The 14,769-nt window shown below is 45.1% G+C and overlaps 2 protein-coding genes across 3 annotated transcripts; both read right to left on the bottom strand.

Moving 5' to 3' along the window:
* Positions 1–1,878: 1,878 nt before the first annotated feature.
* mepcea (methylphosphate capping enzyme a) lies at positions 1,879–9,823 on the bottom strand. 2 transcript variants are annotated; one of them, XM_077011543.1, is made up of 5 exons: positions 9,100–9,823; positions 6,958–8,964; positions 5,711–5,929; positions 4,164–4,287; positions 1,879–3,825 (listed from the first exon to the last, which is right to left on the bottom strand). In XM_077011543.1, the coding sequence occupies exons 2-5, from the start codon at positions 8,914–8,916 to the stop codon at positions 3,773–3,775; spliced, it is 2,355 nt and encodes a 784-aa protein (XP_076867658.1). In that variant the 5' UTR covers positions 8,917–8,964; positions 9,100–9,823; the 3' UTR covers positions 1,879–3,772. The 2 variants fall into 2 exon arrangements, with proteins under 2 accessions (XP_076867658.1, XP_076867657.1); XM_077011542.1 differs by having other exon boundaries at positions 1,880–3,825; positions 9,209–9,823.
* Positions 9,824–11,704: 1,881 nt separating this feature from the next.
* On the bottom strand, positions 11,705–14,566 carry her1 (hairy-related 1). Its single transcript, XM_077010669.1, has 4 exons — positions 14,440–14,566; positions 14,052–14,147; positions 13,849–13,942; positions 11,705–12,817 (listed from the first exon to the last, which is right to left on the bottom strand). The coding sequence occupies exons 1-4, from the start codon at positions 14,479–14,481 to the stop codon at positions 12,042–12,044; spliced, it is 1,008 nt and encodes a 335-aa protein (XP_076866784.1). The 5' UTR covers positions 14,482–14,566; the 3' UTR covers positions 11,705–12,041.
* Between the last annotated feature and the right edge of the window lie 203 nt (positions 14,567–14,769).

The following is a 14,769-nucleotide window of genomic DNA, read 5'->3' as shown; positions in this document are numbered from 1 at the left end:
CTCTAATTAATCAACCCTCCACGACCTGCCTGACTGGGTCTTAAAGCCCACAGCGTTCCTAGCCCATGAGAGCAGAAAGGCTCCTGTGGCCCCCTCACTTCTCTTCCTCCAGCACACGTCCGTATACGACCTTAATGACATCCACCTGCTTACGTAACCTTGAGCACCCAGCATCCTCAGATACCATCCTGGAATTACACGAGGCTTTGCACATGTGTGTGTGTGTGTGTGTTGTCTCCTGAGTACCACAGGCCTGCAATTAAAATGATCAATAATAAATGATATTAACACACTAAAACTCCGATCAAGCTAAATGTAAGTAAAACCTAGAAAAATGAATAATTCACACACACACACTGATAAATCTACACCTATCCTTCATGTAGAATGGCTCGCGGGAACAGCCTGTGTTCTAATTACACAGTTCTCATCCCTCAATCAAACCAATGTGGCAAGATTCCTACACACCGCCATATTGAGGCGACTTTAACTCTACTTACCACAGATTTACAGGCACTGCCAACACCATTAACATCTCCAGCTACTACAAAACTCATGTTGGACACGTTTACTATTCCAGTAACAGCATTCCACACACAAAAGGCTGTAAAGTCATATCAAGTCAGGCTTAAAAGCTGCATTTACATCTTATGCTATAACTACCGTATAAACGCAGAGTGCAGGTGAATGTTGCAGTGTTCTCATATTTGTACATGATGAAATAAAAATGTGAATGTGAAATGTGATGTGAAATTGAACGATTGGCTGTTCATTCATTTGGTATGAAACAGTGCCACCATGTGGCCATACCATTGCAATATCACTGCTCATGCATTTGGAAGGGAAATCTTCAAAAACATAGCTATAAACAAACACTAATTTGTTTTTATCCGTTAGCATTCATACCAACACTCGAACGGACATTTAATTATAGTGCTATGTCAAATTTCAAGCTATATAAATATAAAATACCTTATATCTTGAGGAAGATTTCAGGTAAGTAACTGCAGTGTAGTGTACTCAAGTAAGATACGTAAAGATATTACAAACTGTCCAGTAGGTAAATCTGTACAGGTTGTCCTAATAAAGGGACAGAGGACAGGGACAAGATCTTGGGACAGTGGTTATCGCTGATCATCAAAGAACTTTGCACCACTTCTGTGATGGCTCACAGTGCCCAGGACATTGGGTAATCAGTGTCTATGTACAGCAGCTTAAAGAAACAACTCTGCTTACCCAGCTGACCAAAAACTGCAAGATTAATGAAACGTGAATTAGATTTGAATTAGAACTAGAATGATTAGAAGTCTGGTGAATACTGGGTGTGTATTCTTTGGTCAGATGGCACCGAGCCTCTGAGACCAGTGTGTTCGGCTTAAATGGCGTCCAGCATGTTTGGCCAGGACACCCCAGTGAATGCACACAAGGAAGGTGACAAGTAGCACGATTTTGCAATGACATCATGTACAACAGAATTGCGTAATCAATTGCGTAAAGACATCCTTTTTTAAAAAGCGGGGCAGCCTCCTGGTGGACAGTGTGAAATGTCGTGCCTCGAGACGTCCGAGACAAACCGAGGCCCCCTTAGAGGAGAGCAGGAGAGGGCGAGATCGTCCTGCCACCCAACTCACTCCTCGAAATTGCTACGAGCAGCTAAATGGAGACATCGGAACGGAGGCGTTTTGTGTTGTGGGATCCCATTATGGACAACAAGGTTGTGTAATCGGTTCACAATATGTGAAGGTTGATCACATAGGCTGCTGACATATGTATTCATACAGCGCATTGTAAACAATCACATGAATACTTATTAGTCTAGTCCTGGATCAATGAATACATTTTAAATCGGAAAACATTAAAAAAGCAAGACAGTTGAAAACAAAGAAACGTGGTTTATTATCCAACTACAATTATTTATTGATTTCAACAAATATCTCTGTTTAACATTCAGCTGCTCCAGTAAGGATTTAATACCTCGTTTATAAATACTCAACTGAAAATCAATCGAGTGTGATAGACTACAGTTCTTCTCAGGTCTGGACGAGGTCCTGTTGCCCATTACACATTTACAATCTTTTGCTGCACCCTTCTGGGAGTGGGGCCTCTGTGGAGTGATTGACACCCTGCTCCATTAACAGTGAGGAAGCATCTCGACGCAATGTTTCACGGGGTCGCCCCGTTCCTTACGAAAGCCCAACGGCCCACTATTGTGCTGCAGCGCAGACCCGAATGGGGGGAAACGGGTTTCTGTGGCCCGTTACACTGAACAAAACGGGGAAGGTGAATTAAACAGCCGTCCTTTCATCTTCAGATTTGCATGCTGTGAATGCTGGGATGCAAAGTGCAATGGAGGAGACAAGCACACAAGCTGCAAAGAGATCGTCCAATCAGAGTTCAAGTCCCTGTCCGTCCTCCCGTGTGGCAAACTGAAGTGAGTGTAAAATAGTGTGCAGACAAACATCCTCAGAGAAAGAGCGGCGATAGAGGCTCAGCTCCCTTCATCTACAACCACACATGACATGTCTAAACACTCCCAACATGCTAACGTTTCCACACCCATTCTTTGCGCTTACAGGCGACACCCCAGCTAATCAGTGTGGAATCAAACAGTTTCATACTAATGCCTCTCTACCATCTCTCCCCGTCTGTCTTTCCACATCCGCACATACACAACTGGCTTCATATTTCAAATCCGGAGCTACAACAAATTGAAACGACTCCGGGCTTTTAAATAAAAGAACTGTGGGTCTTCTTGTCCCACCAACCTCTCCCCACACCCCTGTACCACATGTTAATAACGTGAACTGGTTCTTTGGTGCAGCTTTCAATGTATGAGAAAGCAAAAGGTTCCAAAAGGAGGCTTTATTGGAGGAAGAGGCAAGTTGGACTTCAGATGTGTGAGAATGAAGAGTCGGCCACGGCGGAGTCGGGGTTACGGTTTCGGCGCGCGTGGTAGGCGGTAAAGACCTCAGACGGGGGGGGTTGCTCCCACATCTAATCACACTACCATACCAGTGGATTTGAGCTGGCAGCAGCATTCAGACTTTCAGAGGAGGCAAAAAAATCCAAAAACAAAGAACAGTAACATGAAAACAAAAAAAGGGCCAGAAGTAAACATCATAGACTCCAACCGGAGGCAAGAAAGAACAATCGGACAGACATTTTAGTCTGAACAAGCAACAACTTAAACAAGAACAAAATCTTCACTCAAACATCAGAGGGAAAAGAAAAAAAAGCCTACAAACCAAGAAAAACTACATTAAGTTTTATACATACACGCACGGTTATCGTTTGCTGTGCACAAAGGATTCCGGGGTGTGGGGATGGATTGTTAGAACAGATCAGATATGATCACTTTAAAAAGATCAAAACATTGCAAAACATTTTCGGAAGGGAAATCTTGTAAAGGGAGAAACTTTCCCATGGGTCCTTCTGGGAACATCCTGGTTCTTTCTTGCCTTTTTTCCTGCAATTCATGAGTTCTAGTGGGGCAACAGACAGGCTTGTCACAGACTCCAGCAGGGGGCAGTGATGACGGGTCCTCTGGGCAACAGAATGCCCATATTCCTAATACTCTGTTAACTCCCCTCCCTCGGTCACACAGAGCACAAAAGACAGGTTTAAATCCCCTGAAGTTCAAACACTTTTTTGATCCCAATTGGAAACGTACAAAGGATGTTTAGGTGATGTATTGGTTCCAGTCTTCTGGTAGACAATGCAAACCTTCTTCTGTGTGTGTAAATGATGTGTGATCAGCCCAGTTTTGAAGAACTCACTTTTGAGGAGCAGGTCCTTTGTGAAACAGGTAGATCGGTCTTTGGAAACCTGTTTTTTATGGACAGAATCGAGAATATCATAGACTCACGTTAATTAATACAACAGCCTAATCTGAATTTCAAAGTACTTAATATTTTATTCATGATATACTATATTTACTATTATTATATATTATTATGATTAGTTATTATTATTATGTCATTATACTTTTGTAATTAAATTTGTGTATTAAAGAAATTTAAAAAAAAAAACATGGGTTAATTGAGCATGTTCCAAATGTCTGTACTTAGTAACCTTTTATACTGACATGCATTTAAAAATGCCCATTTCTAGGAGATTTGAAGTATGATGGGACAAGAGCACAGAACGCATTTTAGGTGACTGACCTCTTGATGAGCTCTTGGGCGTTCCGATGAGCTCATAGCTGGAAAAGCCGACCTCACTGGTCAGATAGGCGGAAAACTGCTCTGGCTTAAGTCGGATGTTGAAATAGTTCTTAGAGATGGCATCCTGCAGGCACAATTCAAACGCGCACATTAATGCACACCAGAAAGATGGAGACCTCAAGACCTCCATCTACAGGAATGTGGTCAGATCCTCCTCCATCGTCTACGCATGGCGGGAGTATATAAATTAAATACCTGAATAATAATGGAAACTCCTAACCAACTGTTAACATATCAGTACTTCAGTTCCCCCTGTGCGTTAGCAGTTATGCATTAGATATCTCAGTAACCCGCTGCTGCACATGAAGAGCATACAATGAATTACACGAGGCGAAATATGATATAATATCTCTGACCCCTCAGAAGTTATTTCTGTTTCTAATCTTTCTAATATAAAATCTAAATTTTTCAGCAGTATTTCTCCATGTCTGGGAATGCTTGGTTTGGAGAAGCCCATTGTCATTCTGATATGCTCACAGCCCAGATACAGTCACAGCTGAGACATGTTCACAGCAGGTTTAATAACACAGGCCCGAGTGCTGTCAGACCATTCTGCCACGGCTCTTTTTCAAGCTCATTCTCATTCTAATCTGAGTGGGTGTGGGTTTATCACACTGTTTCATACTAATGTCACTCTACCGCTTCACCCTTCTATCAGTCTACAACATCAACATCCGCACATACACCTGTTTGGACGCGGCTGTAAGCTTCTCTCTCTAGAGCACACACCGCAGAATGTCTGGCCTTTTAAATTCCAGTCCTCTAAGGCCAGCCTGGTGTGGTCATAGCTTCCCTGCAGAGGTCTTTAACTCTACACATGGAATCCAGTCCTGAGCTTTGTCATCTCTAGCAGTTATTTGAACAGCTAAGCAAATGGCTGGCCACTTTGTTGTCACAAGTTACTCTTAGATAAAGACAGGGCCTGAAAATCTGCAGTACATGGACTTAAAGGGTTATCTAGAACTCTCGAGGTGTAGAGGAGAAGTTCTCCCCTCCAGAGTGTGATTCTGAACCCAGTGCTCAGGATCCACCATACAGTCCACATACCGGCTCCAACAGAGCTCCACGTACACGGTTTTAGGACTGGGTTGAGAAGCACTGCTACGGAGGACTCGATAGAGGAAAGGGACCCCTGTCAGTTATAGAGCGTTGAGCTTCAAGCATAGAAAGCAATAGTGCAGGCATGTCTGACTTTCTTGCACAAGAGACGAACCTGGCTGAAATGAACCTGGCTGTCTTCAAACGAAGGCTGAAGACTCACCTCTTCACTGACTCACAAAGGACTTTTTTATATATTTTTAATAAATAAACAAATAATCACAATAAACTAACAACCTTTATTACTGTCTTATCTATTTAGGCCATGAGTTTTAGCTAAACACAGCCAAACAGTAATCTTATGCTGTTATGGACATCCCTGCACAAAAGTCTTTGAGTCTTCTTTTAGGACATTGCGTGTGTGTGTGTGTGCGCGCGCGTTCGCTCACCGTGAGTTTCTTCCTCTTGCTATAGGAGGACCAGGGCTGCGGTTCAAGGATGAAGAGCCCGCCGGGACGAAGGTGTCGATAGACACGATGGAAAAAGCGCTTGAGGCCTGCATCGCCCCAGTTCAGGTGCACCCACTTAGTGACACTCAAACACAGAATTACATCAAACTCCTCCTTCTGGGTATGGAGGAGCAAGTCACTCTCCAACACATAGTTCCCCTGGAGGGACAGAGAGAGGGAGGGACAGAAGGAGAGAGGGAGGGAGAGATATATGAGCAGTGGAAACTTGCCACGCCAATACGAATGCCCGTTTGAAACAGATTCATATACATACTGCAGGCACATGAGACGCACGCGCGTAATTAAGAGGTAGTAACAAATGCTCTTCTTACCCACAAGGAAAAACTACTGAACATGGTCTTTTCTTTGGTGTATTCCTATCTAAGGAATTTTAGATAATGGGTAAACTGCACTGCCTTTCCTGAACAGCTACATAAAACAAACAAGCACGCAGACGCGAACTGAAGTAAATACACAAACACACGCAAAACATTGTAACGGTTGAGAAACTCCGCCACGCCCAACGTCAAAATAAACCATAACGCAACATGTTGGGATCCACAGAGCTGAAATTATTCCGTTGTAGAAATCAGACCCAAATACACAACACTGACGAACACGCAGCTACTCGTATCATTAACATTAAATGATTATGCTAAGCTAACAAATGAGCTAAGCTAACGCCTCACGCTTTAGTGCAGAAGTTAGCACAATATTAGGGCCTTATCTAGGACGAGACACAGAAAACGGCAGGCTAAGCTAATAGTTCACCAACGAGCTACTACACTACACCAGAGAAACACTCACGAACCAGATAAACACAGTCAGACCGAAGGAGCAGATAGTCTTTTATAAAGACAGCAGTTCTGACTGAACAGGTACTGGTACCCATAACCAGTCCTTCATCCTTTACAAATCATAAAACTCAGACAGGAGCCCCGTTCCTGGGTCCGGAGGTCCAGACCGTCTACTGGACTGACGCATCCAAACATCTAACAGCGGCTTAGATGCACAGCCCAAGTCTGGGTTATTATGTGTACAGGTAACTAATGCTTGATCATAAGTTTTACATACAAATCCTAACTACACTAAAACCTGTGTGTGACCTAGTGTGCCCCCCCCCCCGACTTCAAAATCTGGCATTAGAAAATATCTACACACTGGTACATGCACACATACACATTTACCTTCACAAATGTGACGTTGGCAGGGAAGTTGCCTGGTGGCAAGGTGTGTGTGTCTGGTAGTGGAGGCGCAGCAATCGGCCCCCTGGACATGCGGAGGGAGACGGGGAATAAAGGACTCCCATTGGACGAGGCTGTAATGCCCCTCTTGCCCGCCTTCATGCCACCCTGGTCATCCGTTGTCTCCATGGCTGGGATCTTTTCATCAACTCGCCCCGGTTCTGGGATGCGGTCTCCGTCTCGCGACAAGGCCATTTCTGGATCCAGAGCCTCTGTTTCCTCCCTTTCTCCCTCTCCTTTCTCTGCCTTGGCTCTGGGCTGCTCCACATCCATGCCATCCTCCTCCACCTTCTCCCTGGCCCCCTCAGGCTTCACCCCCACCCCCTCCACCCGCCCGGGCCCCTTCACTCCACTCTCCTGCCTGCGACCAGCACAGCGGGCCTGAAGCGTGTGCACCTCGGAGAGGTAGTGCCGGATGTTCTGTCTGGCTGCGCGGATCAGCCCCTCATCTATGTCCAGGCCCACAATACGGGCTGGGCGCCAGCTCTTGGCGATGGACAGGGTTAGGTGACCCGTGTTGCAGCCGAGGTCCAGCACTGCCTTGCCCTGGAACCACTCAGGCTGTAGGACGTGCAACCGAGGGTCCTCGCTGAAGCCCGGGTTCCGATATCCGTAGTACTTGTTATAGTTGCCATACTGGAACTTCTGCTGCTGCTGCTGTTGTGGCTGTTTGGGTTTCTGCCAGCTCGGGGTCCTCTGCTGCCTCTGGTGGTTGGGAGGCTGATGCCGGTCAGTGGGCCCAGACTGAGCGGCCGTGGTCGGGGTGTGGACAGGCTGAGGAGGCCGTGCTGATCCGGGAGCAGAACCCGGAGGTCGGGACTTGTCCCAGGAAGGGACACCACTGCTCTCGGACCTGCTGGTGGTACGCCTGCGTTTGCGCTGCCGGTGGGAAGCCACAGCTGGGGCATACGTGGCAGGGACGGTTGGTGTCGTGGTGTCGGATATGGGTGCAGTTGTGATCTCTTCCCTCTCCTCTCGGCTGGTGGCAGAACTCGGCCCACTGGGACACTGTGCCTCTTGGACGGGTACAGAACTCGGGTCCACCGCTTCCTCAAGCATGGCCTTGGGTTCCGGGCCGTCCAATGCGCCGCCTAATTTCAAATGCAGGCCCGACTCCACTGCTCTATCTGTTTGCAAAGCTGAACTCGCCTTACCTCTCTCGGACTCTGACAGGTCTGGCTGGGGCAGCGCTCCGTCGCCTCCTCTCCCAGCCCCGCCTCCTCCTCCCCCAGCCCCGCCTCCTGCCCCACCATGGTGCCTATTCCGGTGTCTCCTTCGGCCCCCGCTGCTCTTCAGGGGCGTGAGCAGGAGCCCTCCATCCCCGCCTGTGCACCCGTTCAGGTTGAGTGGGTCAGTGATGTCTCGTGGAATCAAGATCTCAACGGGGTCTCTGCTCTTGGCGGGCAGGGGCGAAGATTTGGGCGTCTCGGCGTTGAGTGCCCGGTTCACCTCCTCGTCCAACAGGCTGTTGAGGTTGAGCGGGTCAAAGATATTCCCACCCAGGAGGAAGTTGGTGGGGAGGACAGACTCGCTCTCAGAGTTGGCACGGCGACGGCGCTTGCCAAACACTGGGTGCTTGAAGCTGCTGCTCATTGTGCTGCGACGCTTGTTCAACCGCTGCTGCTGGGGTCTGGGCTGCTGCACACCATTTTGGCTCTGCGTGGAGGAAATGGCCGTAGCCACTATGCCGTCGCTCATAGGCCGACAGACAGAGGCAGCCATTTTGTGTCTGTGTTCCTCATCCTCCCTGGCGAGTTTTGGTGAAGTCTCTGTGGGTTGCTGGGAGTTTCTAGGGCAGTGTCCTGAAAGTTCAGTGTGTTGCTGGGGTGGTGGGGGCAAGGAGGGATCTCCTGATTGATCACTGGATAAAGCAGTCTCTTTATCAACAGACATCTCTATCATCTTCTAGCAAGTGCAGTTCCAACTAGCATGGGGAGAACGGACATTGGTCTGAAACATTTAGAAAATATACACATCAATAAGTTAACACGCACACAGACATCACCAACTTAGCAAGAATTTTCTACATAACAGACTAAAAGACACGTCCAAGTAAAGTCAAAGTGTGCATATAAAGTTACTTACACCCAAAACAAATTGTTGGCAAGACATCAAGTTTTTCCACTTTCAACTATATTACACGGTCCTCAAAATAAAGTAAACGTTGCCTTTACGTTCGAAGGGCTGAACCCACCTTTTTCAGTGCGTGCCTTGCGTAACCCGCCCTCCTCAAAACTCTCCAGGCCGCCGTAGTTTTGTGTGACCCCGCCTTTTCGCCTCACGTTCCCCGCGCGATCATGAATAAATCATAGTACACCCGACACAAGCGCGCGCGCCGTCGGGACGGAGGATGAAAAAAATAATAAAAAAAAAAAAACGAGTGCCTATTCAGGACCAGTCCCGGTAGGCTCACCAACAGTCCGGTCGCTACTCTCTCCGCCTTCTCTTAAAGCGACACAGCCCGGCGCCCACCTCCCTCCCCAGCTCTTCTCTCTACGGCGAAGGAAGAAGAAAAAACAAACAGCACCCCTGTGTGTCTAACAACTGTCGCGCTAGCAGTGCCCAGGCTAGCCAACGTCAGTCAATTAGCCAGCTAGCATGCTGGCTAACGTCATATTAAAAGATCAAAATTGTCAGACTAATGAGACACACCTCCCAAAAAATAAATATTGTCTTAATAAAAATGTACAGAAATATGGAATCAATGCATCTGTGTGAAAATGTGAATAGTAATGACCGCAATCGTTTTTAAAACTCCTATCTAGCCCACAGCAGACAACTTTCAACTCATCTGCAGAATCTCGCTTTGGTGAACAGGGTTTCTACCATTTATATAGTATTAGCGCCCTCGCACGTCTTCACTGGCAACCGATACAGCCAATAGACGACGAGAGTGCTCATAACTGACATTTCATAGACCAATGGTGTGACATTTAGGGAAGGACTACCCTACTTTTCATTCTGTAGGAGACCTGCACGATGCCTGAACAAATTTCGTTTATTTCTGTAACGACGTCACTTGCGTATTAGAAAATTATGGCATATCTTATATTTGTGTTCGGCGTCATATAAACGTAGGTTTTGATTATTTTGTTCATAAACGTGTTCCTGTGGGTTTAATCCTTTGACTGTTTTTTGATTAAATCCACGCTTCCTCACAGGCAATGAAAAGTCCAACTAAGATTCTGCACAACAAACCAGTAAATAGATCATTTTTTGTGAGATTTAATGGACAGACTCGGTGTTTAATTACATGTATGGAAAGCGCCATTGGTTTACTTTTGCAAGAACCATTATATTTTGCCTGAACTAAGTTGTATCAAAAATAAATACAAACAATTCAATGAAACACTTCGGTTCCCGCCCCCCATACATGTGGTTGACAGATTAACCGTCGGAGGCTACTGGGAAATGTAGTTTTATTTTCACAACCTTCCTGTTTGTATTGTGCTGATTTTACACTCGTTCTAAAAGTGTTGTTCATCATAAAAACAAAGAAACAAACAAAATCAACAACCCATTACCAACAACAACGGTTAATGTACCAGCGTCGTAATCGACCTTTTCCACTAAAGTAGGCCTAGAAACTAACATGAACAAATCCAGCATATGTTGGCTTCTTCGACGGAGGAAGTGCTCTAATTAGAATCTAATTTTAGATTCCATCCTACTGTTATATGATGCCATAACACAGATCTACCATAATAGTTTTCCTAAAACAATAAATGGCCTAAACTGCGCAAAAAACTTCCTAAACCATATTGTTACCATATTTTTCAGTCACATGTACACTGTATTCTGTGGGGTCACGATAGTGTTGTGCTCCTAACTAAATTACTGATGAACGTGACAAATCCCATTCAGGAGTATTTTACTTTATTCTGGAAATGACTAGACTCCATTGCTATAGCTTACTCCACATTTCACAGTAGCCTAGAGTTTGTGCCAAAGGCCTTATGGAAAGGTGACATAAGCCATACTGTCGAAGCCTTTAAAAAAACGTGTTCTGGATTTAGAGTTTAGAAGTAAATGAAGCTGCTTTAGTCTGTTGGTTTTCAGCAATAATTTATGTAACCATGTGGAGCCAAGTGACCTTTTAAAATTATTGTTTTAATTGTGTAAAGCCTTGTCAGAAAAAAAAACTTCCCTTTCCATACTAGATAATAATTCTGATTTATGTGAATATCCTCTGTTCATTGCATCTTTAGAAATTTTCACAAAAGTATTAGGGATTTCTGAAAAGAAATGAAACAAGTCTGAACATGCCCAAGTTCTTATTTCTAAGAGAAAACGGGAGAACATGAACCCATTTTGTCCACTAGAGGGTGGTAAAGCTACATCTTTTGTCACTTTAAGCTGAGACTGGAAATGGAATGGTCGCAAATCGTTCAAATCCCCCCCCCCCCCCCCCCCCCACCAATCACCAATATAATTTATTTCAAGAGTATTACTGGTAGAAGAAATTTATTAAATTATTGAAATTTAAAACTTTCAACAGTAGTACTGAATAAAAAGATTATATAACCAAATAAAACATATCAAGACACCTGTAACTTAACAAAATTATAGCTTTATTAAGTGAAAATGTCCAATTAATTTACAATGCTGTACATGAACTGAAAAATAAATATATTTACATGATTTGTATATAATATAGATAAAAACAGGTAGATAAAGTTAGAGAATAGAGGAATGATGACAGTTAGAACAGTCTCTGAGGCAACAAATGCAGAACCCTTCATGCACAGAAAATATCAGCTCTGCTCAAAACTGCACCAGGATGATGTAACGGCAGCTAGGTTAGACTACAATGCTTTGGAACTGCCATAGTAACCTGTCTCTCTCACCTTTTGCTGTTACATCACCCAGAGGTTGTGTCGGTGTTGCCTCAAGGCTGTGCCCTGTACGGAGGTCGGAGGTTACTTCTTGGACATCCTCAAGTGTCACCCCAGAGACCGAGGTGTTTCTCTGCAAGCCCCGCCCCCAGGACATTTCAGGCCACAGACCTATTGGAGTTTAGCTCCTCCTCACCAGGGCCTCCAGAGGCTCTCTGGCCGGTTCTGAAACAAGGCTCTTCTGAGAGTCCGCTGGGCACAGGGGGGAGTTGGGCCAGTTGTACGCGCTGGTGTCGGGGGCCCGACGGGAACGGGCAACTGTGGCACGGACACCAGACTCACCGCAGAGGCAGATGAGACCAAGCAGGAAGAGGGGGAATCAGAGGAGAGAGGAGAGTGAGATGGGGGGAAGGGGAAGTGGCAGGGCACAGAGAGGTACGTGGGAGAGGTGGAGAAGGGCGGAGACACACTGGAATAACAGGGGGAGGGAGGAGGGGAGATGGAGTAGGGAGGGGAGGGGTAAGGGTGCGAGATAGCCTGTCCTGTAGCGTGAGGGTGGTGGAGGACGAACGACTTGGGGTACAGGCCGCCGGCGTACGGGAAGGACTCGGCGGCTCCGAGCAAGGGCCCCATGGCGGACACGTCTGTCCTGGAGTGCAGCTCCGCACCGGGGCCCCAGGGGTGAGGCGGAGGCTGGCTGGAAGCTCTGACCTGGGAGACGGTGCTGGCATGGGAGTCCAGGTGGCAGCACAGGCCCTGGATGAAGCCATCGCGCTGGGAGGGCTCAATGCAGTCAATGAAGCTAGCCAGGCGTGAGATGCACTCCCGGAAGCCCGCCGTGTACAAGGGGTTGGCAGGCGCTTGGGCGTGGAGCACGGTGGGATCATGGAGGGTGATGCAGGGTAGACGGGGTCTCCCAGCAGGCTGTGCAGGGGCAGCTGTGTCAGCTAAGTCCTTGTTAAAGTCTGCTGATAGGTGTGAGGGGTGAAGGAAATGCGTAAATGTGGAAATGACATGAAATGAAAGAAAAGGGAGATAGTAGCATAAGGAAATTGAAAGAGAATGCAAGCACAGAGATGTAAAAAAAAACGTTAAAGGCATAAAGGGGTTAAAATTGAAAAGTAAACAAAATTAGAAATGTCACATGAGGAAAGGTCGTAAACAATATTCAAAGTTATTATGGTCGTAGTAATTGGTAAAGTCATTGGTGTTGTAATTGGTGAAGACCAAAGGATTTAGACAAAGGCAATGAAGTGATGAATCGATGCAGAACAGAAGCCATGCATTAAAGACAGGGTGAGTGTTTGTGTGAGAATGGCAAGAAAACAAGTTTGTGTGGATGAAATTTGTGTAAAGTTGTGTAAAAGAATTGGAAAGAAGGAAGAAGATGAATTCAAATTAGAACACGAATTATTAATTTATATATATTGAACAGCCACATGTGAAACATAATTTCAAACAATTACTAGGCTATCATAAGCAGTTCCGGTTGGGCATCGCAGAAGCGACATTCTGAAAAACATATGCAGGCAGACGACAACTAAGGCTTTTGTTTTTTGGTAACGTCTCGAGCAGTGCAAAACAGGCTCATAGCGTGTTAATCATTTCTTAATTTTTTTTATTATATGCGAATAACGCCATGTGCAGTCTTCAGTTTACTTGTCTATTGCGCGGGGTGAAGTTGTGTTTTACGCACACTTTGCACAAGCTACATTTTAGCTTCTCACGTGCAAGAACTTTTCCGTTAACGAAATATTATCTTTAGGGATTTCACAACATTGTAAGTGTAACTTCTCCCACAGACAAAATAGCAGTCGTGGCGGAATAAAGAAACATTTCATTGTGTCCCACTGAAAGACTTTATATTTGGGTGTTCAACATGATGTTACTTGCCTTAATGCAACAGTGACTCTTCAAGTAAAGGTAGACTAATTGAAATAGCAGTGGGATCTAAAATATCACGACTGCTATCCTGGATTCGTGTGGGAGGAGACGTTACCTTTATTTTCTTTTGTATTACTCGCTTTCTTCCTTATGTAGTCGACGGTCAGTTCCAGAATCTCTGCCTTTTCTAGTTTAGGATTTTGTAGTCTCTGCGAAAGAACAAAACACTTAATTCACATGGAACAGTTAACGACATCGTGAAAATGTGAAAATCTTTATTTCCGCGACCGTTTTGTGTGCAGAAACAGTAAACTGTACCGAGTCCAGTGTGTTATCCAGAAGGAGAGTGCGCAACTCGTCTAAACGCTGGTTAATCCGGTCTCTCCGTTTCTTCTCTATAACTGGTTTTAGAATCTGTTAACAAACGTATCCATTTGAAAGTTTGATTTTGAAATTATTTAAAATTTATTGCATATAAAAATCAACATCGATTTAGCATGTTTATCATTTGTTTCAAGAAAACACGTTGTGAAGGTTAGAAGAGCTAGTCAATTTGAAATAGTTTTATATAAAATCCCTTATTTATTTATCTTAGATGTAATTATGTATTGACAATGAAAGGAAAATTACAAAATTAACTCATGCAACAGCATTAAATACACATAAAAACACGAAAATATAGTGATATTCAAAATGAAATACTCACTCTTTTGGATGCTCTGCGATTTGGCATTTTTGGAGTCCCCATGATAAATCCCTTCGTCGAGGGGTAGCACCAAAAGAGATTACAAGCCCAAAGGATCCAGAAGAAACCAGCGCTGAAGTACTCCCTGTTCAACGGTCTGCAAACGACGCTTCAGATCTGATGAAAGTGGCGCGAGCGCGCTTCATTTATAGGGGACAGCTTCCAGCTTCCTGTTGGTGGAGAGGTGTCAGTGACGCAATCAGCCTTCTGTAAGAGTGACCTCTCATGGTCCCATGATGGTTACAATCAACCTCATAATATATGCCAAGATAAGAAAACTATAAACCAATC

This window comes from Brachyhypopomus gauderio, chromosome 7, assembly GCF_052324685.1.
Source record: "Brachyhypopomus gauderio isolate BG-103 chromosome 7, BGAUD_0.2, whole genome shotgun sequence".
Classification (NCBI taxonomy): Eukaryota; Metazoa; Chordata; class Actinopteri; order Gymnotiformes; family Hypopomidae; genus Brachyhypopomus; species Brachyhypopomus gauderio.
Note: the sequence above shows the minus strand (reverse complement) of the source record. Positions and strands in the feature narration are given on the sequence as shown.